The sequence below is a fragment of the Spea bombifrons genome, chromosome 4 (genome assembly GCF_027358695.1).
Source record: "Spea bombifrons isolate aSpeBom1 chromosome 4, aSpeBom1.2.pri, whole genome shotgun sequence".
In the NCBI taxonomy this organism is placed as follows: domain Eukaryota; kingdom Metazoa; phylum Chordata; class Amphibia; order Anura; family Pelobatidae; genus Spea; species Spea bombifrons.
The window spans coordinates 83,808,956-83,834,044 of record NC_071090.1 but is presented as its reverse complement, the minus strand read 5'-3'; the positions used below and the strand labels follow the sequence as shown (position 1 = coordinate 83,834,044).

Sequence of the window (25,089 nt, the reverse complement as noted above, 5' to 3'; positions counted from 1 at the left end):
ACAATTTGTCTTACCTACGGGCCACCAAGGCATCTGCGCATACACAATATTTACAAAATCTTCAGGCTATTTTGTTTTGCTGGTGTTTACAGATGTTTTTGTACTCTCCTGGGTGGTCTGGTTGACCTCATTTGTACCTATTAACAATGATTGCACTAAATACGTTGGGGGTTAGATCCTTTAATGACGCAGAGTTGGGGGGTTTTCTGCGAGGTGCGCTATGAGATTATAAATGTAGTTCAGAACTTTAGTATGTTATTCTAAAGAGAGTTTTGTTTGTTATGTTTGTTAAAGGGGCACATGCCTGAAATGACCATATTTTAACAATATTGGGTCCAAAGCAGGCATACATTCTGTTCTTTCCTATAATATTTGTTTATATATTCAGATATCTCCTGGTTTGTTGAGTTTGTTCTTTGCCTTGTCCATTACCACATGGGCAAACATGATGAAGGTATGGACTAGCACTACCTATCTTGCCCTGAGCTCATATTGAATATCAATGTCCCAAGAACAGCAGGATGAGGGTTTCCTGACCAGGGCAAGTACCTAAGCCCTGGAGCACCACCTTTTGTCCACCAGGGTTGGTCAAAGTAAAAGGGCAGACAATCTAATGCTGGGTGGAGATTTTTTCAGCTGTAGCCAGAATGTTTTCATTTTCTTTCAGTTGGGAAATGGAGTGCCCTTGATGTGATCTACTTACCAGTTGAGGCAATTCTGCAAATTCTTGGCAAAAAAAATGACTATACTCTTGGGTGGACTGGAATGGTAAGAACATTAATAGTGGGATAATCAAAAACATGAAAACATAGGAACATGTCGGTTACTGCCCACTGCTGACCGATGCCGATGGTAAATTATATTTATAACTATTTGTGAAGTATGCTCTTAGCATCTTTAGTAAATAAGCTTGACTCTTTTGCTGAGGGATTTTGTGATTTCCCGCAGGTACTGCTGATAACCACATTTGACACGAAATATTTTCAAGTCAGGGAGCCTCTTGTTTCGCAATGATCCGTATGTGAGAAATCCAGTCTCTGTGTAAGCAGCTTATATTAAGCCACGGCCTAACACAACAGGGGAAGACGGGAGGGAAACGGATTGTAACCAGCGCCTTTAGTATATGAGAAAAACACATAGCCCCCGGGGGTCATTTATAAAAGTGTCTGTGACACACACCAATTGAATGCACCTCAAAAAAAAGGCACGAAAAAGAAAAAATGTATTAAAAATGTATTAAAAAGGTAAAAATCTGTTTCCTACTGGTATAAAACAAATATGCAAATGTGCACTTTATTGAATTCAGTTGTGGAATTATTTATAAATAACAATTCTGATAAAAGGTTGGAGAAGCGATTTTAACCACCATAGCAACCAATGGAATGTTTCTGCTGATTAGGCCATTCTATTGGTTGCTATGGGGATAAGACTACTTTTTGATTGGCACCGGAATAACTTTCATTCACACCCTCCTGTGTTGTGATTGCTTGCTTTGCTTTTAGGATGGGTAAAATTTGGAATCAAACCGTTTCTAATTTTGTATTTAACATAGGCAATTTGCCATATAGATTGGTACCCAATAAGTTGTAAGCTCACAAGAGTAGGGCCACCTTCTCCCTCTGTATCGGTACGTTTAATGTATGTTCATGCTATTATCAATTTTAAATAGCCTTCTTAAAATTTTTACTGTCCCCTATACAGGGCCAGACAGTAGTGGGGATGACAGTAGCCATGTTACATTTTTCTAGTCACACAGCAGGCAGCCAGGAACATGAAGCCAGTGGCCGCACAGCACCCAATCTCCCGCTGGAGCAGCAGGTCGGGTAAGTATGGGGCCGCTGCCGCAAGATGGCCATCTCGGGCCTGGCACTATATAAATAAATGCACCCAAGCAGATTTACATGTTTCATTTTTTTAATACAGAATGTTGCTCGTTGCTACATTGTTGAAAAAAAGGTATTCAGAAATATTATCATGCTATAAGCAGCAAAGATGAAAGCGACTTCTTTGAGAAAGATATGTTTTAACTATAGCCTTGCTATAAGAATTCAGCTTGCATTGTCACTCCTATGGATGGAATATGAAATCACATTCGCTTTATGATGTGCTTTAGCAGTTGTGATGGGAAAACAGACAGACACCTTGTGAAATCACCGTTGGGGATGAATGAATTGTGTCACACATACTCATTCTGCTCCCATACAGCATCTTGCTGCCCAGGGTGATCTTAGCAGCATGCATTAATATGAAGATTCTAATTGAATTATGCAAGAGGTCTATGTTGGAACCGGATTCTAATCTACTCATTTCCATGTGCGTAATATAATACCACAGCTCCCAACGGCTCAGCGCAGCAGATATGTATAAGGCAAGCTCTGGGACAAGAATGAACAGCTATGCTACAAGCTCACTGCATTCTGCTGCTCTCAGGGCAATGCCACCGCTAAGTGTTCTGCCAAAACCATGTTTGATTTGAGGTTCTGATTTGTAAGGTATGATGATGTCATTAGGGATGTATTGTAGTGATGTTCTGCCATCACTGAGGGCCACTGTAGCCATAGTAACGTAGGTTGCCAGGAGTTATACTGCTCTGCTGGTCTGATCACTGATTAGTGCCTTCTTTTCAAAAAGGTGTCATTTATGTGACCGGGAGGCATTAAGTGGAGTAAATTGAGAATTTTCTCTAATAAATGGTATAGTCAGTCCAAACAAGGGCAATTTGTAGCAAGTATACATAAATATATTTGGCTTCAGCACAAAAGGTTCTGCGATTCTACGAAAACAATAAGGGTAATGTTTCCCTTGAATAAGACTTGCTCAAAGCCCACTCTATTTCTAAAGTCAAGCTGGAAGATAAGTAGCTGTTTTAAATATGTAGTCCATTTAAAAGACTCGGACCTTAATAAGTCGTTGGTCTTCAATTGAGGACATAATAGATTTAAGATGCATGTTCCCTGTTAATTAGAGAACTTGCATTTGTCTTCCCCATATTTACATATTCTCCCTCATATGTATATATTCTTCATAGCTGATCCCATTAGAAAAGCACTAGATACACAATATTTGCACTGGGCTGCTAAAATCCATGGTCTGACTTCAATGCCTATCATCCATACTGCAGTTACAACCCCTTCTCATTCTTTGGGGCAATATATTCCAACCGCTGAGAAGATGCATTTCCCTGGCCTTATAAGGGAAAGTATATAAAGAATCATTACCTTAATTATATAAAAAATAAAATGCAACTGTTGGAGCGTTTGATTGACATGACTGCTTGAATTGAAGCTTTCAAACAAGCCTTTCTTTTCTGGTCTAAAAGAACGCAGAGCAATTATCACATCCACTGTATGAACTAACAATTATATTACAGCTCAATTAAATACTAATATACCTTTCTACAGCAGTATGCAAATCACTTCTTTGGGATTCCGTGCTTTAAATTATTACTGGAGATGTTAACTCATTTGGAGCAAGGAATTTCAGCAAAGAACTTAGAACAGGCTTAACGGTTTCATTCCTAGGCTGCTATTATCCGTGAAGAGTAGCTTTATAAGGATTCATAGAGGGATTCAGATTCTGGTGGAAAGTTTAAAAAGTAGTCTTATCACCATTAGCAACCATTTGTATATTTCTACTGATTGGACCATTTCATTACATATACTTATATAGCGCCAGCAGATTCTGTAGCGCTGTTAAATTTTAAATCACAAACAATAACAAACTGGTGCAAAAGGAGAAGAGGGTCCTGCTCTTGTGAGCTTACAATCTAGTCTAATCTAATATATTCACCTTTTATCTATAACCACCAATAGAATGTGTTTTACAGATTAACATATGCATCATTTTGTGTTTGGAGAATATATTTAAAATATATGATGTCATATAGTTCAGTTTTAATTGCTTGCATCAAATGACAACATTTATTAACTCTGTAAACTCTAATATTAAACCGATCCCTTTTTCTCCTTTAAAGCCCTGTAATGATGAACCACTCACTGAACATTATCTAATTTTGGTAATTTACTGAGACCTATAGATTGAACCCTTTGTAATGTCACTCTGTGGGAAATCAGGTCTTTAATTCAGAATAACAAAGGTTTGCGGAAATTGCAAATGTTAGAATCAGACAAATGTGATTTTATATTAGTAAAAACTATATGATTGCAAAATAACAACGCAATACCCAAAAAACTTGACTTTCAATCACGCACACAAATCATTACAGAGGCTGGCAGTAGCTTAACCCCTTCTACAATGAAAAGGAAAATGAAATGCTTCGTATGTGTATTGATGGATTTAACCTTATTGAGCTGTTTGTATTACATCATTTTTCATCTCTGGAAACATGCACAGCCAGACAGAACTGTTCAATGGATATGTTTATCTAGAGAAAATGACAGCTTTTTGGAGGTCTTAGCACATGTCAGATATATCCAAGCCATCAACCCTGGAGACACAAAAGAGCTGATTAACATGTAATTATGAAGACATGAACATAGGAGGATGCCTATTTACTGAAGAACAACTGTTATGAAACAAGATCTAATGCAATTTAGGAATAGCTCTATTTGTCATCACAACGCTCAGTGATGTCACCAAGCTATATCCTCCCGTACAGACTGTGTTCTGGAATGTGGCTTACATTGGGAAACTGAAGAGCTTGTTAATTACTAGCATTGTTTTAAATAGCGCCAGCAACTTACTTAGCACTTTATATACCCGGGAATCAATCTGAACTAGAAATGAGGGAGAATTGAGTTGATAGTGAGGTTTGCACACCGTGAATCACAAAAGCAGCCGGCGCCACAATGACATGTAGGCAAAGTATATTTTTTTTACATACCACTGGTTGCTATGGTGATAACAAAATTTTGTTTACAATTTGCACCAGAATTGCTTTTTAGACATAAAAACCATTACGTGGTTTGGGTCATTTTACAGAAAAAGAAAAATGTTTCTTGCGGGCATACTCGGGTTCACCACGGGGTTACGTGATGTAGCAGGACCTCGATACGTTCCTGTCTCCTGTGCCAGTTTAAATACTTTAGAAAGGGCCCTTCCGACATTGTCCCCCCCGTATTTACGCCACTAAGAATGAATTAGAATGCTAATTTTGGTTTGCTACTATTCAATATAAAACGGGTATTAAAACCAGTATGTATATGTGTGTATATATATATATATATATATATGTGTGTGTGTGTATATATATCTATATATATATATATATAGATAGATATATAGATATATATACACAAACAAACTCCTTGGCTATTGATGTCTCATAAAGCTAATTGGAGGCAGCCAACCTGAAGTCCAATCAATGAGGCCACATTGGAGGTGTTGGTCATAGCTGGCCTGCTTTTGCATTTGCTATTCACACGACACTTTGCATGAACCATGACCTGCTGTCAGCCACGCCTCGAACAAAAGAGCAAAAGAGAACTCTGTTTTTTAAGAATTGTTGACTTACATAAAGGTGGAAAGGGTTACAAAAGTCTGTCTAAAAGCCTTGATGTTTATCAATCCATGGTAATACAAATTATTCATAAATTCAGCGCTGTTGCTACTCTCCCTAGGAGTTGGCATCCTGCAAAGATAACTGCAAGAGTACTGTTCAAAATGCTTAATGCGGTTAAGAAGAATCCTAGATTGTCATCTTAACACTTAACAGTCTACCATATGTAAACCAACAAACAAGAGGGAGGACACCACAGAAGAAGACAGTGGCACTGCTGTCCAAACAAACATGGCTACATGTCTAAAGTTCTCCAAAGACCACTAGGATGTTCCACAGTGCTTCTGGCATTATTTCCTAGGACAGATTAAACTAAATTTAGGTTGTTTTCGGGTTATTCCCCATTTGGGGTATTCTATAGGACAAACTGTCTATGGTCAGCATTTACCTACATTTATATATCAACCTTAAGAAAGCCTTAAGGAATCCTTTCACATAGGATTTCCAATTTCTAGGATTAATACATGTGCATAACCGGTGACATTTATTAAATTATTCTGTAATATCTTGGCTGTTCTCTTGCTGTTCAGTGTGACACAGAAGAAACTAATTTTATCCTCTGTAGCAGGTATTTTGGGACCCAGCTTAGTGTAAATTATCAATTTGTACATTTATGAGAACATTTAAATGGTCTGTCGATTTTGATAGCTATCTGGCACTGTTAGTTGGTCTAGCAGGAAATTGTCTAATCTAGGATATATGCCATGCGCAGATGAATATAATATGTAATTATAAGTTGTAGGCAGTGATTCCTGCCAGGTATCTTGGAATATTAAGTAATTTAGAAGGTCCTTCACTTTCTCCAAATGGCTGATGTATGCCGTAGCCCCATCTGCTGCTTTTTACCAAATATTTTGTCATAATCAGATATAGGCAACCTGTGGCGTGTAGCTGGCCAAGTGTCATCAGAATTGTACTTAAGAGCAGCTGGGTGTAAAGGTTACCCATCCATGACTGTAATTTACCTAATATGTTTTTTAGAACAAAAATGCTAATATTTGGGGGGGGGTTACATAGTACATAAGGTTGAAAAATACAGAGGACTGTAATGACCCAGAGCGCCCAAAGATGGAGTTCATGAGTTATTGCACAATAGCGGAGTTGGACAGGGCCTGGTGCAGGGCAACTGCACTCTACCGGGGGGCCTCTATGGTTGTGAGGCCACATACCAGGGCCCTGACATAGCAGCGGAAGTTGTCCAGAACAAAACAAAAGTGATATCCTGCAGGCACCCTGGAGCAGGCATGAGACATAGCTCTCCAGACGAATGTGCAGGATGCTGCAGACTGGGATCCTCGGAGGAGCCGGGATCCTCGGTCGCTTCTCCTTTAAGCAAGGACTGGGACATGGGGAGAGGAGAGAGGAACCAAAATCCTCAGATGATTCAGGGAAAAGAGGGCAAAGGTACTTAAGAGACAGACACACATAAATACAGGACTAGCCTAGGACTATGTGATAACAATTGGAGATTCCTTCACATCATATGGCCCTAGAATGCTTAGCCCACCACTACGCCAAAGTACTCCAATATTCGGTAGGACCTAGCACTAAACCCTGCCTACTGAATTACTAATAAACTGAAACTAAACATTGACTCTAAACACAAAACCAAGAAGGACATACCTATAGACTGCTGACTGAGACAAACATTAAAAACGGGTTATAAAGGAACCAGAGCTAAAGCAAAGAGAAAAACTGGGATCAGAAGAACAGAGCATATGGAATCACAGAGCAGAGCATATGGAAATCCAGGAATGGATTACGGCAAAGGGGGAACTGTAGCAAGACAGGGGAAACTAGAGAAAAGCAGCTCCGCAGCCTGAATGGACCCTGCAAGTATACCACATGGGAAATTCATTTGTTTTGGATAAAAAGGCTTAAGAAAATGTATTTCCCAGGTAAAAATAACAATGCTCTATTTTTCTTCTGGTAATTGAATTTTAATGCTGTTTAAGGAAGGAATTAAGTGCATGAAAAATATGATTGGAATTATGCTGTGAACAACGGGGGTGAGGGTAACCTAATTATAAAGCTGTGATTGAGGACTAGACAGTACAAGTTATTATAATGTGGGTATACAAAAGATGGTAATTAAATGATGAGGCTAGGCACTTTTCCCTGCCATTACAGGATCTTCCGCAGACCTTGTTTTAGGCTATCTGTCTGGTTCTATCAATTCTCATTATGAAAGGGCATTGCTGCAAAATGGAAAGCCTGTAGCTGCTCAAACATGAGTGTAATCTATGCCCCCGTCCCATGGCTTCTTGATGCAAAAGTGGATATTTGTTATCATATCACCACAATGGGGAGCTTCCCAGGGTAGATTTCCTGGAGCTCTGCCGGATGACTTTGTGAAGAGCAGGGACCCAAACACATGCAGCTGAGGGGTTAGACATGTTTAGGGGGCAGCTCATGACATTTTCTGTTCCACCACTGTATTGTAGGTCATGTAAATCAATGGTAATCATAACAATACGGAACGATATTTATAGAACTTGTCCTTTCGCTACTATTTTGAATCTAATATGTTTCATGGAGCGATTCCTGCATCTGACGGACACACTAGAATTTATCTATACCTCTGATGCGTGTTTTCTTACTCATAATTAACATTTGGTTTCACTATAAAACATACTTTCCTTGATGATCTAAAAAATGTGAGCTGTATCTGTAATTTTTCAGTTTGCATGGTTATTGTTTTCTGGCATTGAAAACAGATCTCCCTACTTTGTCACACTAGACCACTTGGGTCATTGGCACATTGGCACCCCATTTCAATTAGGGCAATCACATTTCATGTTCATAATTCAAGGATGGTGGGGGAATGACTTAAACAAGGCGACATCAGATAAGTGTGCAAGTACACCTACCTAACAATTAGCCTTGGCTTGCTCTACACATAGGTGAAGCACCAGGAAGATATGTCCAATGCATAAAGTTAAGCACCCACACAACCAGGCATAGGCAAACTGTCCGTACAAGGACACAAGTGTCCATGTCAAGCTTTCATGTAAGTTCGATAGAACATTCTCATTGTCTAACACGGACCTGAGCAAATGTCCACCATGAGCAATGTTGGTGTCTACCCCTGTACCCTGGTCATTGTAGCCAGCCATACATTATTGCAACACTCCTTGCATTGTTTATAGAATATTTCAAGACTTTTCATGACCCTGGAATGAGGATGCCTGTAACACTGGACAGCTCCCGAGGATGCATCACTCCCCTGGGAAATCCGAAACACGAAATGACCCTACCTGCAAGCCCTATAGTTAGCTCACATCGCTCACAATGCTGCCAGTACAGAGAACTAGAGAGCTCCATAGCACTAAAAAAACAATCTGCTCCCAAAAACTGGGATTTTCTTAAAAATAGAAAGTGTAGGTCTTCGAAGTCGTAAGACATTGGGCACTGCGTATAAAATGTAATTCTGCTGAAAAACCTGAAAATTGGTCTTTTCACCATAACAACTGTGAAATGGTCCAATTAGAGTTTGCTGCGTCAGAGTGCAGTTGGTAGAGACTCTTACTGTGTAGCAAGGTGCGATGCTCAAAAATGTACGTCAACACGCTACCGTCTACGTTATCTTGTATGTGATTGTGCTTCAATAGACATATAATATAGCTACCCGATGAATTTACTCGGAGCTGAGAATATGTTCATTGAGATAATCTAACACATCAGGAATGGTTCAGACGCCACAAAAGAAAATGAATCTCCTACATTGTGAGAATTGCGACTCTCCCTGTAACTAAAATTTACTATAAACGCTTAAAAAAATAAACAGTCATTTCATATCTCTGAAGTATCTTTGAGGAGTGAAAAATGAAGGATTACTCTCAGTGGTATTTATGAATGCCTTCAAAATAATCATTGATGTGTCTGAAGCTGTTTAAGATTTATACATATTTAAAATATATGAAAATTGATTTTAAAATGTTTTAAATAACAGTAACTTGTAAGCGTCTCGTCACAGGATTCTAGCATGCATGTCATGTCTTGGCTGGATAAAAGCACAAGGGAGCAGGTCCCAAGTAATAAGCAGCACTAAAAAAAACACCAAACTTGTATTTTATGGTTCCGTTATTGTAAGGTGTATATTTGTGGGGTCCTTTACTGTACCTTTTTTATATATACAGCTCCTAGATTAAATACCTCACCATTTTCAATTTACCCAGAGATGGCGTTACTACATAAGCATATATAGGCGTGAGATACAGATTCCTCACATTGTAATGTAACCTGATCGTGTTATGTTTATATACACTTATATATATACGGCAAAAGAAAAAGAAAACGCCAATCTGTTCCAATAATATTTATTATATTTATTATAATATTTATTTTTGGAAAAATCAATCCATATTTAATCAGCGAGGGGGATAAATTACAAACAAAACATAACTTGGCGCTTACTCTTAAGTATCATAGTATCCAGTATTGTACTGTTTTGTCTCCATCAGCACCTCCCCACCTTGCCTCCCTTTTTTTTGTGAGGGGGGCACTGTTCTCTTATTGTCTGGTGTAGATCCCATATGGCTGTATGAGAAGCGCTGGATTAGACATCACATCAAGCGCTCACCCATAGTGATCTTATGATCTCCCTCTCCTGGCCCATTGGGGGTGCAAGGCCTGGAGTGCACCCTTAGTAAGTGAGCACCTGGGACTAAGACTGACTATAGCTATAGTGCTGGTCAGTGTGCCTATATATATATATATATATATATATATATATATATATATATATATATATATATAATGTTATCATCTCTACATCTCTACTGTAGAGGGGTCACGTTATACACATTACGTGAACCCCCTTTGGCACCTCAGTTCCCACCCGCTTCAGCTCGCCCCCGGTTGAGGATGTGGCGCCAGCTAAGGAAATACTGGGTGAAATATAAGAGTTAGGAAAACTATTACAGAGATGTGTCACAGAGAGCAGGGATGAATACATATTTATTATCAGCGTCAAAAGCAGGACACGTCTGTAGAGGGATTTTTAGAGAACATTGTCAATTTGAACTAGTCGTTAACCTGGCAAACCTAATCTCTGGGAATATTTGAAGCGGAAGTTGGACAGTAGCGAATCAACTCAAGGATGAGAAGACACATTTAGATGCAAAGGGTAAAGCTATGAGGCGACGAGATGAGCGGATGAGTCTTTCTTAAAATGGGCTTGATAAGTGACTGAAGATGAATGTTTCAGATGAAAAATATTGTAGGGATAGAATAAAATGCAAAAGAAGTTTTGTGATGGAATGTTATCCAGTGGGAAAGCTGTGAAGCTGGAGAAAAGTTCAGGAGTTACTGGGTTAAGTTAAGAAAGAGGGTGTAGTTGGTTAGTCTTTGCATGCAAAGCAGTAGCCTGAGCGCCGAGGGGGGTATAGATACTGGGAATCATCCATTGAGAAATATGCTGCAAAAGATTTCTGGAGGGATCATTAGAAGCTCAGGGTGATTCTGTTCTCCGGTACTCATCTGTTCCAAAACTACAATTCAAATCTGTGTTTCTTGAACCTATTGACTCCGGGGCTCCTGGAAAAGATTTCTCTTGCAGTTGAGGTGATTGATGGTTGCTCTGAGATCAGCAACTATCGCCATAGAAACCATGATCCATAACCACATGTATTATCCAAAAACAACCACTCATGACCAAAACCTGATAACTTTCCTACCTGTGACTTAATATGACTGATTATAGTGATCATAGAACTTAAGAGTCCACCTGGCAAATGAAAACAAGTAATGCTTCTGAAGGCTGGCAGGACATCTCTGCAATACACCTTTACATGGGCATCTGCAGGAGTTAGTCCAGTCGGGGCAAAATATCCTCCTATTACGGTATTCCTACTATTGCTGGCTCAACATCATGGGAGTTGCCGTCAAGAAACGTTAATGCTGTGTTGTGTAGTATTCTAAGGTATTACAAAAAAGAGGGTGGTAAAAAGGGACATCCAGGCTTGGAACCAAAACTCCTGGTAGTTTTCCAGCAGTGGTAATATTTGGCACTCAAGGTGCTGGTATTACATTTGTCATGGTGTTCAGCCGATAAATGGATGGCTGAGAATAATGAGATTTGCACTCCACGGCAGTTGCAGTGACAATCTATAATGATATAAACACTAACCTTTGGCACCCCAGTTGTACTCACTTTCCTGAGATCCTATTAGAATCCTATAAGAGCAGAATATGTTCTGTACATACATTAAGTGGTAATACAAAAGCCTGCTTCCAGTAACAGTGGTTTATCTACAAGCAGAGGCAGGTTGTTCTGTGTCTGGTCTCCCACTGCCTAGGGAACACCGTGACATTTCATCACACATCATCCATAGTAAGTATGTAGTTATAACTCAGAACAGCCAGACTGGCCTCTGTAAGCAAACCCAGTCGCTCTCCACCAGCAACTGGAAATTGGACACAGAGTACAATGAGTTTCAGTTCTGTCCCAAAGACACAAATGGTCCAGGGCTTTTATTAACTGACAGTTCTGTATCCGAACTTTACATCTAACAAGGAACCACGCTGCTCAGGCAATTCCAATGGAGTGTCCACTGCTATATAATTCTCTTCTGATTTGTGATTTCATGCTATATAACAGATTTTCCTAATTCGAAAGGATACTCTTGCCTAACTACAGCTGTTATATATAAACTGCGAAAACTATTTTATGGAACTTTGTTCGGCACAGCATCAATGTATTTTCCTTACTTAGCCGTGGCTTAGCATACAATCGCTGAACGAAACCAGTAATTGCATGTCCTCTTTAAACTCACACGGCTGCTGCGCTTGTACCCTTTTATTTCTGACTTCCTTCTTCTTCAGCAATGCTATTGTTCTGATTAGAATAATTGCTTACATTCATCTTCTAAGCTGGAGGTCCTCTTCTGATATCCACTCCTAAGCCGCAAGTGTTAAAAGTCTCCAGCAAGCCAAATTGCCCTTTAATTACAACGCAGGATTATTTTTTGACACAAAGGAACATTCTGTTGCAAGATAAGTATAGATTGAGGCTTGGCACAAGCTATAGCTCTCAGCTGGTTATGTCTAACATTGGGAAAGAACACATATCATTTATATAGAGAAGCATAGATGTGAAAGGAACGCACAGATTGCATTGTAGTATGTTAAGAGACCATGCACAGATCGTGAACCATTCTGTTCCGGATCACATCAAACTACCACTGCTCATATGCACGGTACTCGAAATATGGAGAGGCATGCCATAAATACCTAGGTTCTTCTAGGAAGTCTTCTTGTAGAACTTAGGCTAATTATTTGGAAATACAAGTGTAGCAACCTACATATTGTTTCTGTAAATCCAAATTATTCTACAACAAATCCATCCATTCACACTTGAAGAAAGGAATATTCACTTAAAGTAGCGAAAATGGGGGTTCCTTACAGTAAGAACAATAAAGACGTGGAATTCACTAAGCTATCAAATTGGATATGATGCGTTTAAATATAAGCTAGATTAGTTTTTAGCAAAGAAGGATATAACTGGTTAAAAGGACAGGATTAGTTACAGCTTGCTGCTCCAGTGAATTGACTTCTCTTAATACTAACTAAAATGCCCCTTCATTGCTGAGCTGCCCTTGGGAAACCCCACCTTCCAGAAGATTTATTTCACTAATTAATAGCATTATTCTACACGGCTGCTCTCAACCATCCGAAGACATTTAACCATTCTCGTAATTAAAATCCCTGTTTATCATTAATTTCCAGTTGTATTTTACCGTACATAAGCTTCCGAGCCAGGCCCTCTCCACCTAATCGGTTTGTCTTAGTCTGTCAATTCTCCTCTTGTCATACCCCTTGAATAGATGTATGGTAAGAAGAGCTGCGTAAACTGTTGGCTCTATATAAATAAAAGATGATGATAATTATATAAATATTGGTTTCGACATAGGAAAGTTTGCTTCATTTACATATTTCAGAAAATGTGTAATTCTCACGTGACACAAAGGGCACTGTTAGGTTGTTGCTATAATAAGTGAAAAGCTGTTAGCCCTAAGATAGGGTCAGAGGGAAGTCAACTATCCGCCCCATAAATGTTATGTTTCGCTTTTATATTTACAAGCTTTCACATTATTACCGTTTTCCTAATACTTTACTTGGTCTTATGCATGGCATATCTTCAAAACACAGTTCAAACATTGTATTATTAAGCCGCACACAATGTATTATTATTATTATTAAGGCATCTTATCCCTCCCAGCGTCAGAATACACATTAAAGTAAAAACCGCATAGTACCCATTATAAAGAAATACAATTAGTTCTTACATGCAAATAAAATCCATTTCATTAATTGCATGAGAAATTCCTTTTAAAGAAAAAAAAAAAGTGTTTATACATTCGTGAAACAAACCAATATACTTCAATTTCACATTCACCGGTAATATACCCAGAATTGCTTTCCTTATCATCAACCATTCTAGCAACATATATGGTTTGCATATAACTATGTACAGTTAGCTCAAACATAATTATTAAATGAAGATAACATTACGTAATGTTATTAAACTCTTTTATAAAAGCGTTACTGAATCTGCTGGCATATAAATAAAATGTAATGTAGTGTAATAGATAATATATAGTGTTGGCAGCTCAGTGCAAGAAATCCTACGTTACCTAAGCTTAAAAATTCAAATTTACTTAATTCTAATATATTTAGTAAACAGAATAAGTAACTCATGGAACCTGCTCACAGAAAAATAGATATATTTAGATGAAGGTGTCGGGTCGGTAGTTCACAAAACATTCCATTTAAGTGTCCCATTCCCCACTGACAAATTCACTTTTTTCGTCATCTTCTGAGTCAGCCGATACTCTCTTCATTCTCAGCATGGCGGCCTTGATACTTTTCTCGAGTTCGTTCTCTGGCTCTTTGTCAACGGTTTCTCTGTGGACCTTCCTCAGCTTCACTCCTTGTCTGATGGCAGTCAGGATGTTATCTCTGACGTCGCTCAGAGATGGAAGTGGCTGTTCCACCTTACGTAGAAGATTTTCACCTCGCTTTAGTGAAGCCAATACCTCTTCCATTGAACCTAGAAGAAAATACACTGATAATACTCTGTTTCGTTATGTGCCAAGTTTGTGTCACAACAAAATGCTTTTCCTCAAAAGTACCAATGGCTTTGATTGACCTTAGAGGCGGCTAGATATTTCAGGTTCCGGATTTCTGAATATATTTGTTAATGTAACTCAGGTTTATAAAAAGGCCTCTTTATGGATTGCTTCCAAGGGCTGTTACTAAACAAGCTATCCTGTCGCCGAACAAAGCAACACTACACTTTACTTGAAGGACATGGAAGTCAAACGGAACCGATATGATCTGATTTATAAAAGCAAGCCATAAAAATCAGAGGGAATGTGTTATATTAAACAATTTTCTTTCAACAAAACTGACACTGGTAAAAACAAATACGACTACTGCTGCAATCTAAGAGCATTTATGTAAAGCCGCCTGTCCATGACCCGCAATGCATTAAACCTCAAAAACAGTAGTAGTGTTGTAGGTTTCTTACCAGTATATTGATTTGAAGCCACTTTTGGTGACTTTTCAGACATGTCTTGTGCAGATATGTCACACTGCAACATCTGAGGTTCATTCTGTCTAAAGGTCTGTGCTGTCGTAAGCTGAAAATTAGGCTGTACTAAGGGGGGAGCAGGTGGTGGTGGTGGTGGAGGAGGAGGAGGAGGTGGTGGTGGTGGTGGAGGTGGTGAAAAGTGCACCACTGGTTTGTAGTTTTCATCACTTTTAATTGCAGGTTCATGTTTGGTCTCTGGAACAAAAATATGAACGGGTACGTCTGCTGGGCCTACTGGCACACATGGTTGGGTTACAGGTTTACTTCTTCCTTGGGATTTACACGGGAAGTGAGACTGTATGCGAGATGTCTTCAATGCAGACTGTGATTCACTTCTCTGAGGAAAGAAACATGCATTACAGTCAATGATTCTACAATGAACCATCCGCTCCCACCCCCTTCCTCCCAGCAAACATTTCATTTTGTTTCAGTTTAATTCTGAATGAATCAGGACCGCACAGCTGGTGTTCTACGGCTTCACACTCACATCTTTATATGATCTTAAGCGCTGTAATGCCTTCTGACGTTCCTGATCAAGCCATTCTTTTTTCTTTTTCACCTCCTCCTTCTTCTGGTCTCTTTTCTGTTTCAAAATAAAACAACTCTGTTAAACTGTCTCCCACACAAGCCGTGACACCCAGACACCTCCCGCGCAGAGGGGATGGGGCCACCATAAGACAAGTGAAAAGCTATTCATGGAAGCTGCACCCACCATCTGTATGGAGTGATGCTGATGGAGGCGTTTCTGGGCTTCTTGGAACTGCAACTGTTTTAGTTCCTGTGTCTCTACACACTGATCCTTAGAAATAAAGGAAGACAATGACATTACTGCAGCTTAATTTCCCATTAAACCTTTATAAAAGGTCGCTGTATGAGGCATTACTTAAGACCTATAACTGTAACGATCCATGGCGCAGGAGAATATAGTACTAATTAGCTCTGCATACAAAAAAGAAAACATGAATTGTATGATCTACATTAAAAAAAAAGCCACATGACAACTACAGTAAAACAAAACACCACCACAAATATATTGATACTGAAGGGGTTAAGAAACTCAAAAGAATCATATACTCATATTATATACTATTTGTACAACTGAGTCTGCCCAAATCATTGTGAAATATTTTGTAATAAAGAAAAAAAAAACGGGCCACCATCTATATTTAAAATTGCCAATTTTACAATGTGCACCTCATTTTAAAAAGACAGGGACTGTAATATTTTTATATGTTTCCATTTTCAACATAGTTTCAGAAGAAAAGGGAAAAAAAAAAGAAATACGATTTTGAAATAGGTAGCCCAGTTAAGCACATTGCACAACTAGTAACTGGAGGTGACAGCCCCACTGTGCAGGGAAATGTGTTTAGCGCTCCAATACATCCTAAACAATTTCATTTTAAGGGTTATATATCTGTGTTTTTTTAAGATTTCAATTCATTAGTAAGAAAGTGGAAAATCTACATATAATACATTGTATTGTTTTATAAAAGTTGTAACCTCCTCCTAAAAATAAACAAAACACAACTAGCATGTTCTTTAGACCTGAATCACAGCAGATGTTACATTTTGCAACTCCGTTAAACTGCCAGTCATGAAAATAAATATTTTTTGTCATTATATCATATAACTTAAATAAGGGGAAAATGGACAGTATCTATCATTATAGTGTATCTGTTACAAGTGTTGGGGGGGGCACACAGACGTATTATTTAGATACCTAAAGTTCACGTGACTATTATTCTGATTAGCTAATTATCAGTCTAACACACTGGTGAACTGCTACTGCGTTATTATTCATAATTTAATACACGAATGGCAGGGATGTCTAGAAACAGAGCCATACTTTTTTGTTCCTCAGCAAGGCTCGACGTGCACAGATATTCCCTCGTTTAGTTTCTAATTGTTGGATCTTTCTCTTGAGCGTCATGGTTGTTGAACAGAGGTTGTGCTGTAATTGTTCATACGTCTTAAGTTCCTGGGGATCTTCACATGGGTCGTAATAAATAACCTCTTCCTCCTTTTCTGAAAAAGATTGCATTGATTTATATCAGATCACCCCTGCTTCCTCTCCTACTGCGGTAGAGGCTACCATACCTAATACTACATTTGGACAATACTACCATACCTAATACTACATTTGTAACAGCCACAGAGAAGAACCACACATATGTATGGTACTGAGGTCCTCAGCCTCACCTACAAGGTGAGGATCCAGGTGTCACATAGCAGTAAACGTAGGACGATACATCGTTACAGATGCAAAACCTCGGCAGCAAAATGGAATTCCAAAAGGTGCGAATAAATGCTAAGGAAATCCTAATTACGGCACATTGAAGGAGATACTACTAGCTTTCTATATCAGACACTGACGTGTTAAAAAAAATATATGTCATGGGTTGGAAAACATAGCAAGATTAAGATGGGGGAGAGACAGAATATTGAAAATAGTTTTATGAAAGACACAAAAAATAAGGGAACCATTTGGGTGTACAAAATAATCAGAACACAAGATAACCAAAAGGAAGACACCACTGAAAGCAGAGCACACAGAAAGTAGAGTTTCACTTAGGGTTGAAGCAAAAGCAGAGAAAAGAAAACCAAAAGAAAATCACGTAAGATGGAGCGAAGATAACATGTAGACGCAGGACCAATTTCAAGCATTGGTGAAGTTACCAGGAATAGTGTTTTAGAACAGAAAGAAAGGACATTACATTGTGAGGTGCAATAGAGCATAGGGTGTCAGAATTTTTTTAAAATTTTATTACCATTGTATATTTAAAGTGTGCTATCTTTCATGAAGGCTTTAATCAAAAGTAAGTAAATCACTTATGTTTTATGCTGGTCCAAACAAAGGCAACAACTTCAACTAAAGACTCTGTTTAATCTAGAAAGCAGCCGGCAGATGCCAAGTTGAACCATATTTAATCTATTCATCAGCAAGGGTAGATCTCCGGCTGTTGCTGAACTACAGGTACAATGGTCCTGAGCACAACAACGCTTCTTGGCTGGCTAATAAGAGATGGAATTTAGCAACAGTCTGATCTCCACTTATAGACCAGCCCTGATTCAAGCCTTTGCCATTACCTTTCACTTGTCTCCTCAACATATTTAATTCTGTTGTAAGCAACATCTCTTCATGCTTTAGTATTTCAAATTGAACATCATAAAGCTTTAACTGGATCTCATAGTACTTCAGCTCCAGCTCATCGAGCAACACCATGGCTCCTTCAGATTCACACAAGTTCTCCATCTGTAGATTCAAACATGGAGGAAGCCAAGTTATTATATATAGGACCCATGTGGCACTCCAAGATTACCAACATGCTTAGGGTCACATCTGAACTCAAAGGATGAAAGGGAGATACACTTATGTACTATCATGTCAATCCTATAACAATTTGAAGGTCACCCTTTACTGTCCCTGTGTTTCGCAACTTTGTATTACATTTTGATCTATAAAGATCTCAATGTGATTCTTCCATCTTAATATATTATGTCATCTTTAAACCCTTATTTTGAAGACACTGACCAATACATTGTATTTGTTCGGAAATGTGATTGTAGAACGTACATTTCTTTTGATCTCTGTTCTCTTCTGGTTTAGACACAGCTCCTTTCCTCTCATATGTTGAAGTGTTTCCTTCGCCAACATGGATTTTAGCCTCTCAAGCCTGGGTAGTGCAGAGGCCCATGTGGTTTGCCCAAATCTCTTTCCATCCAGCTCCATTTGTTTGTGCATTGCTATTGGAATATAAATCAAACTAACACTGTAAAGCTGCCCATGCAGAGAAAACCGCATTATACTTTAGATCGTTTAGGATTTGTTTCCGAGACAGATAAAAATAATACAATACAACACTAAACTCGTAAGTACCAAAGCATCGTTGCTGGAGCTTTACCAGCATTCTCTTAATCTAGTTCTACTTCAATGAAATGCAGATACTACGAATAAGACAGTTTAGAGGTTGTGATATGACCAGCAGACATAGAGTGATGTGGATGGTGTGCAGCACAGCAATTATTTTCAGCCTTAATAATGGAGGAGACAAACATAAGCCACTCAGCTGTCCTACCTGCCAGGGCTTTTGCGGTCTCTTTGAAGTAATTCACAGTCACATTCTGTATGGAGCACACGGCATCTTCAGCTGTTGTGTTCCATTTATCTGCTTCCTTCTCTAAAGCCTCTATTCTTTTTGGACCCAAGTCATCCATTTCAAGTGACTTCTACAAAAAAAAATTATTGGTAAAATGTAATTTAGATAAAGACATACTTTGCATATATGTTTTTTTTTTTACATTTTTTACATTTAGCATACTTCATAAACTTGTGTAATGGTGCACACAACTCATTGAGTGTGATAGGCAAGCATTTCTGATACGCACACGGCTCCAGGCAAGGCGAGTGAAGGTGTTCACGGGAACGGATCCAATGATTTTTTGGAGTTTATTATTTAAGTGCCCGGTCTATAAATGTAAAAGGATCATCTGTAGTACTTTATTTAGCCAGCTGTGACCTACGGGTCAAGCGAGGAAATGCACTGTCCAAAAACAGAAACCGGTAGTACAAACTAATTTAAATATACATATTATTTTAAAGTTAGTTAACTGGAATAATCTTCGATAAACTAAACAAATGGATCATTTTTGGTTCTGTGTTAAAAGAACACTGGTATTTTCTTTTTTTTCTTTTCATAATGCAAGCACATTGAATAGAAAAGAAATACAGCACACAGCAAATCTGAAATTAAATAAAAGGAAAAGGTATTTCAACCGATACAATTGCAAGTATAAATCATTCTGACTAGAATTGGTTCACACTACTCCGTAAACAAAGCCCCTAAGGTTGTCCAATAAGAAGGCTTAACAGAACCAGATAAAAGAAATAATGGCCTACCAGTATTTCGAGCCTATATAATACGGCTAGCTCCCTCATATCTCTGAAAGGCTGCAGTAAGTATTGGTAGAATTGGGTTGCCACGGTAACCAATTCCATAAAAGCTTCATCTTCTTCTTCATAAACTTTAAGCAACGACACCATTTTGTCTGCATTTTTGTGCTGATGAAGGATCTACGTAGAGAAAAAAAAATATAAAATTGTTTATAAGAACAGCACCAAAACATATACAGAAAAATGTTTATTAAAATGGTCTTTTTTGTTAAAGTTGGGTTATTGTCATTGTAGGGAGGACAGGGTCATCCGACAAACATTTTCAGATCACCAGTGTCTGCTACACCATATTACTATTCAGAATGGAAACTTTATTTTGAAACCACTCCCTGCACTTTTTAATATTTGGTCCTAATAACTGTTGCATCAATCAGAATGAATCCGAAAAAAAAATATATATAAAGATTTTATTATATGAATGAATATATATATATGTGTATGTATCCCCATACCATAGTGATTTATTTACCAGCACACCCAGCTGCCCCCTCCGAGGTTAGCATCTTCAATACATTAAAAGGCCTATGAAGAGGCCATTGAGCAGCATCTACTCCCTTGGTTTCCCAGTAGGGGGATGCGTACACTATATAAACGTATATTAAAAGAGTCAGCGTATGCCATATATGTAATAAAGTATATTTCCGGTTGGAGCTTTTATGAACGCTTGGAAGTGCATGGTGATTACATCGCACAGACCCTCTTGCGGTAAATCGGCAAGCGGGAGGAGTTGGAGAGACGTGTGATATGGCTGTGAGTGTATACTGTTTAACGCTCGCTTATTGGCTCACTATTGACAACCATAACTGAGTTCTGAGGATACCGTGTTGGATCAAGCTCAATGTATTTTAGTATAATTACACAGTGACCTTAAAACACTTGTGCACTAGTCCCTCCTGATTTATTGTTTTATATATATTCCATAGTGCTGTACAATTAGTCCTAATGTATACTTTTGACTATGCCCCATAGATGTTCTAAGGCTACATGCTTTTGGCTCCTACTATTGGGATGAAGGCTATACAATATACATTATATGATCGCTGACCTGCATTTATCATGTCAACAATTGCCTGAAATCTAAGGCACCTATAGTTTAACAAGGAAGGTTATATGCAGGACAGTATAGATTGTACGGGCCCTCTTTACCCTATGTATCGGTCTGTCACTTCTAGCTGTCAGACCCTTTTAATGTACGGTCTGTAAGAAGCGCTGCGGAAACTGCTGGTGCTGTATAAATAGAAGATAATAAGAATAATATAGCTATGGCATTAGTCTGGCATTTTTAAACACGTGAACACGCTCTGATCCACAAAAAGGACAGACATTATATCACTAGCATTTACAACATGTACTGGGGTACTCTGTGCTGCGCTCCAGTCTGTGAACATTGCCTTTAATAAGCAGGTAATGGTTGCACTGGATAAATATAGACTTGGACTATCGGGTGATCATTTCATTTTAGGCACATGGGCTCTACCTGTCTATAGGTTTGTTTCCATGTACTGCCCGCTTAACACGTGACTATTACTCCACACTTATATATGTATATCTATACCCCCCCACCCCCTCCAGTAGGCCCGCACCCTCCGCAGGTCCTCCTTGGCCCGGGACACCTGCTCCTCCAGGCTCTTCTTGCGGAACTCGTGCAGGTTTTCAAAGTACTGCTCGGTGTCCTCCGCATCATCCGGGAACAGCACATCCAGCACGATCCTGCGGCCGCACTGCTCGATAGCGGCCCCCAGGTATAACTCCAGCGCCCGGCACACGGCGTCCAGCTCCTGTGGCTCCCCCTCCCAGGACGGAGCCCCAGGGAAGAGCAGTGTCCAGAGGCTGTCTGCGGGCTTCGGGGAGGGCAGGCTGGGGAAGCAGGGCTCCAGCTGGCTGCACACCGAGCTCAGCTGCCGGTGGATGTGCTCCAGCTCCGGTACAGAGTACAGGCCGGCCCAGCTACTCCGCTCTCCGTCTTCCCGCGACTTCCTCCGGCGCTGCAGGGTACGGTTGTGGCAGGTCACCGCGAACTTGCTCTCCACCTGATTCCAGGCCACGATGAACCCCAACTTGTACTTCTCGGGTTCCTCAAAGGCATTGGGGCGCACGGCCACCCACCCCTCCAGGCTGTCTATCCGCTCGCACTCCATGGTCCGAGGCTGTGTTTGGGCCCTATGCTCGGGGGGCCCCGGATCCCACACACTCCTCGCGGTGCGACCGGGAAACGCTTGGACCTTTAAACTGTCACGTGATCTGTCAGGCAGTCCTGTCACCGCGCTCTTTAACCACTTCTGGCTTCTTTCGCGCTCTCTCGCCTGTTTACTTTCGCGGATCGGAACATTTTGTTCGCTTCCAAGTTTCCGTTTTCACTTTCCGTTCCTGCTGATGCCGATCACCGCCCCGTCCCGGTCTCGTATGTTTATATCCAGCGGCCGTCAGGGCAGCAACAAGGAAGGAACGGACATAAACATGACCTTTGCACGGTGTGAAGGGGCGGGCGGATACTCGGTACTTTCCTCCTCGCTAAGCATTGGCTGCGTGCTACATACCGATGGGACAATACCGTGTCGTGTATGAGCACATGACAGGCTTAGCTGTCAGTATACATGTGATCAGGGAATGCGATTGTATGACTTTAAAAAGTGACAGTGAGAAGAAAATGGTGATTACATGAAGGATCTTACTGAGCAGTACCGGGTTCTATAATGGTGGAAAGTTCACTAAATGATACATAGGCATTAACGACTTCCACAAGTCGGTCAGTCGGTATATATATACATGGGGTATCATGTTGTATGAATATATTAGCATTTCTATCAACACTAAATATTCTATTTCATTGATGTGTTACATAACTTTGCAGATAAAACTTAATTCTACAAACTTGGACAGTTGTTTCCCTCAAGTTCAGAAATTAGGGAAAACTCCAAAATTATATTGGGTTTGTAAGTATCAAGGCTGGCTACTGAGCCAGTGGAAAAAGGCAAATGTAACTGTAAAAGGAAATGGAGCTGTTAATATTTTATTATGTTATATCCCTGCTGTTATATTTTCTTTGTTTTGTTCAGCGGAATGATATGTTTCTAATCTATAAATGAATGTGTGTTTGTTGGTTATAGTTATAATGCTGGACCTGTGTTTTCAGAATTGTATTGGGACTGTAATACTTTCTATTTTCACCCTCTTCTTTCTGTTTCTTTGTAGCCGGCTTTCACTATGAGAAAGGCAGAAGGCATGTCCTGGCACACCCCCCGTTCCGTTACACTGGTGGTAGCTTTGGGATCTGATAAACCTCGCAGATGGTCCAAACCACCACATGGGACACCAACAGAAGCACTATGGTAGTTTATGAAGAGATGAGTGCTGTATTTGCCCAAAGGGTGATGGGTTGCCTATCTCTTTTTGGTCCAAAATCATGCTGCAGAAGATGTTAACAGGGTTGTTACAGTTGCCTTGACCCTTGACCCCTACTTGATCAGCCAGAAGGTGTACAGCGTTGCCAAGAGGTAAAGCCTAATCTGCAAATGGAGATGGATGAATACATGGAGTGGGGTCTGAGACCCAGCATCTGCTTCTTACCTATGTATATGTTGTCTATGAGCCCCAACTTCCTGGACATCTACAACTCGTAGGGATGCACCGAAATGAAAATTCTGGTCCAAAACCGAAGATTCAAGATTCACTTGGCCGAAACTGAAACTGAACCCCCCACCTTTAACCACACTTTTATTAAAAGTAAGTAACACACCAAAATTGGACAAAAAAAAAAATAACATTAATATATATATGATTGTTAACAGCAATCACACTCCTACCATGCCCAGGCAGCCAGTACATGCTTGAACCTGGGCATGATGGGAGTGTGATTACAGGCTACCTTTGCCATGCTATCCCCCCCACACTTACACATCCATGCTATCACACACACTCATTCACAAACAAACATTTGGTGCATCCCTTTCTACAAGTACATGTGTGTAGGGGAAAAAGCCCTCTAAATAATGGACCTACAACACCAGCAGTGTAACTGGAAGCAGAAGGAGAAGTGGGTTTTAGTAATGCTTGTACTGCAACCCAGCGGTACTTACATGAGCAAGACTGTTCCCACTAAATGGGAAAATTTATATGGCAACTACCTATCAGTAACTTAATTTGTGTCACATGACAAGTTTTCCTAGCAAAAATTATCAAATTTACATTATTTTTGGGCATTTTAGCAATAATGGGTCTCCAAGGCAGCATTTCGTAAGAAAAGTGTTACATTCAGCAGAGTAGGTGGAAGAGCACCTGCGAAAATGCTTTTCCTCATTGCTTATGTTTCTGGAGTTGCCAATTGTTTAATACATCAGTTGCTTACTGCGCTGGTTTTACATGCCTCACAATTATTACCTGTCCCAAAAAGTGGGATAACAGACAATGGGGGTTCAGAAAGTTTCCAAAAATAAAGAGAGACATGGTTGGTATCATTCTGCAATTTATATTTTGTGCAACATCCAAACCATAACCAGGGCTGTCTGTGCTGAGTCATGTAACCTTATGACATCATATTCATTACACTTTTTATTTTATTTGCGCAACGATGTATCCACATCTAAGAACATGATGAGATAATAAGGGTGTCGGATACAAATTATGCTCAAATTTGAATCAACCTAAAATGATTGAATGATTTGAACTATCTTGAATAATAATTGTATCTTTGCATGGCCCAAAGCTTTTCTAGACATGCGGCAACTGAGGATACAGCACCCTGGTCCCAAATCAGTTTAGTCATATCTGTTTTTAGACCGTTCTTAGGATTTCTTTTCACAGAGGGGGTTTGTTACTTGTCTGCAGTAATAATAACATGGAATACATTTGCCGCAGTGTCAATGGAATACACATTTAAAGCTATGTTCTGCATGATCTACAAGCATATATGACCGTGATTCCTCTCTATAGTCTGTACATCTTCTGGGTTTTTCAGATCCGTGTTTTGTAAGAACTCATCCCTAAATAACAGGAGATATTCCATGTCACACTTCGGATACCTCTCTA

At 39.6% G+C, this 25,089-nt stretch overlaps 1 protein-coding gene across 1 annotated transcript; it reads right to left on the bottom strand.

Moving 5' to 3' along the window:
• Positions 1–13,822: 13,822 nt before the first annotated feature.
• Positions 13,823–22,622, bottom strand: WHAMM (WASP homolog associated with actin, golgi membranes and microtubules). The gene is made up of 10 exons (XM_053463683.1): positions 21,648–22,622; positions 20,011–20,184; positions 19,190–19,340; positions 18,688–18,857; positions 18,201–18,366; positions 16,960–17,138; positions 15,826–15,912; positions 15,601–15,696; positions 15,051–15,450; positions 13,823–14,570 (listed from the first exon to the last, which is right to left on the bottom strand). Exons 1-10 carry the CDS (start codon positions 22,200–22,202, stop codon positions 14,290–14,292), a joined length of 2,259 nt encoding a protein of 752 aa, XP_053319658.1. The 5' UTR covers positions 22,203–22,622; the 3' UTR covers positions 13,823–14,289.
• Between the last annotated feature and the right edge of the window lie 2,467 nt (positions 22,623–25,089).

What these genes read in the sequence shown, in the direction of transcription:
- WHAMM (XM_053463683.1), bottom strand. Translation starts at nt 22,202, where the DNA reads ATGGAGTGCGAGCGGATAGACAGCCTGGAGGGGTGGGTGGCCGTGCGC. An exon ending in GAACAGAGATCAAAAGAAAT is followed by an intron (nt 18,367 to 18,687) that starts GTACGTTCTACA and finishes TTGAATCTACAG; the next exon opens with ATGGAGAACTTGTGTGAATC. An exon ending in GCTTAAGATCATATAAAGAT is followed by an intron (nt 15,451 to 15,600) that starts GTGAGTGTGAAG and finishes TTCTTTCCTCAG; the next exon opens with AGAAGTGAATCACAGTCTGC.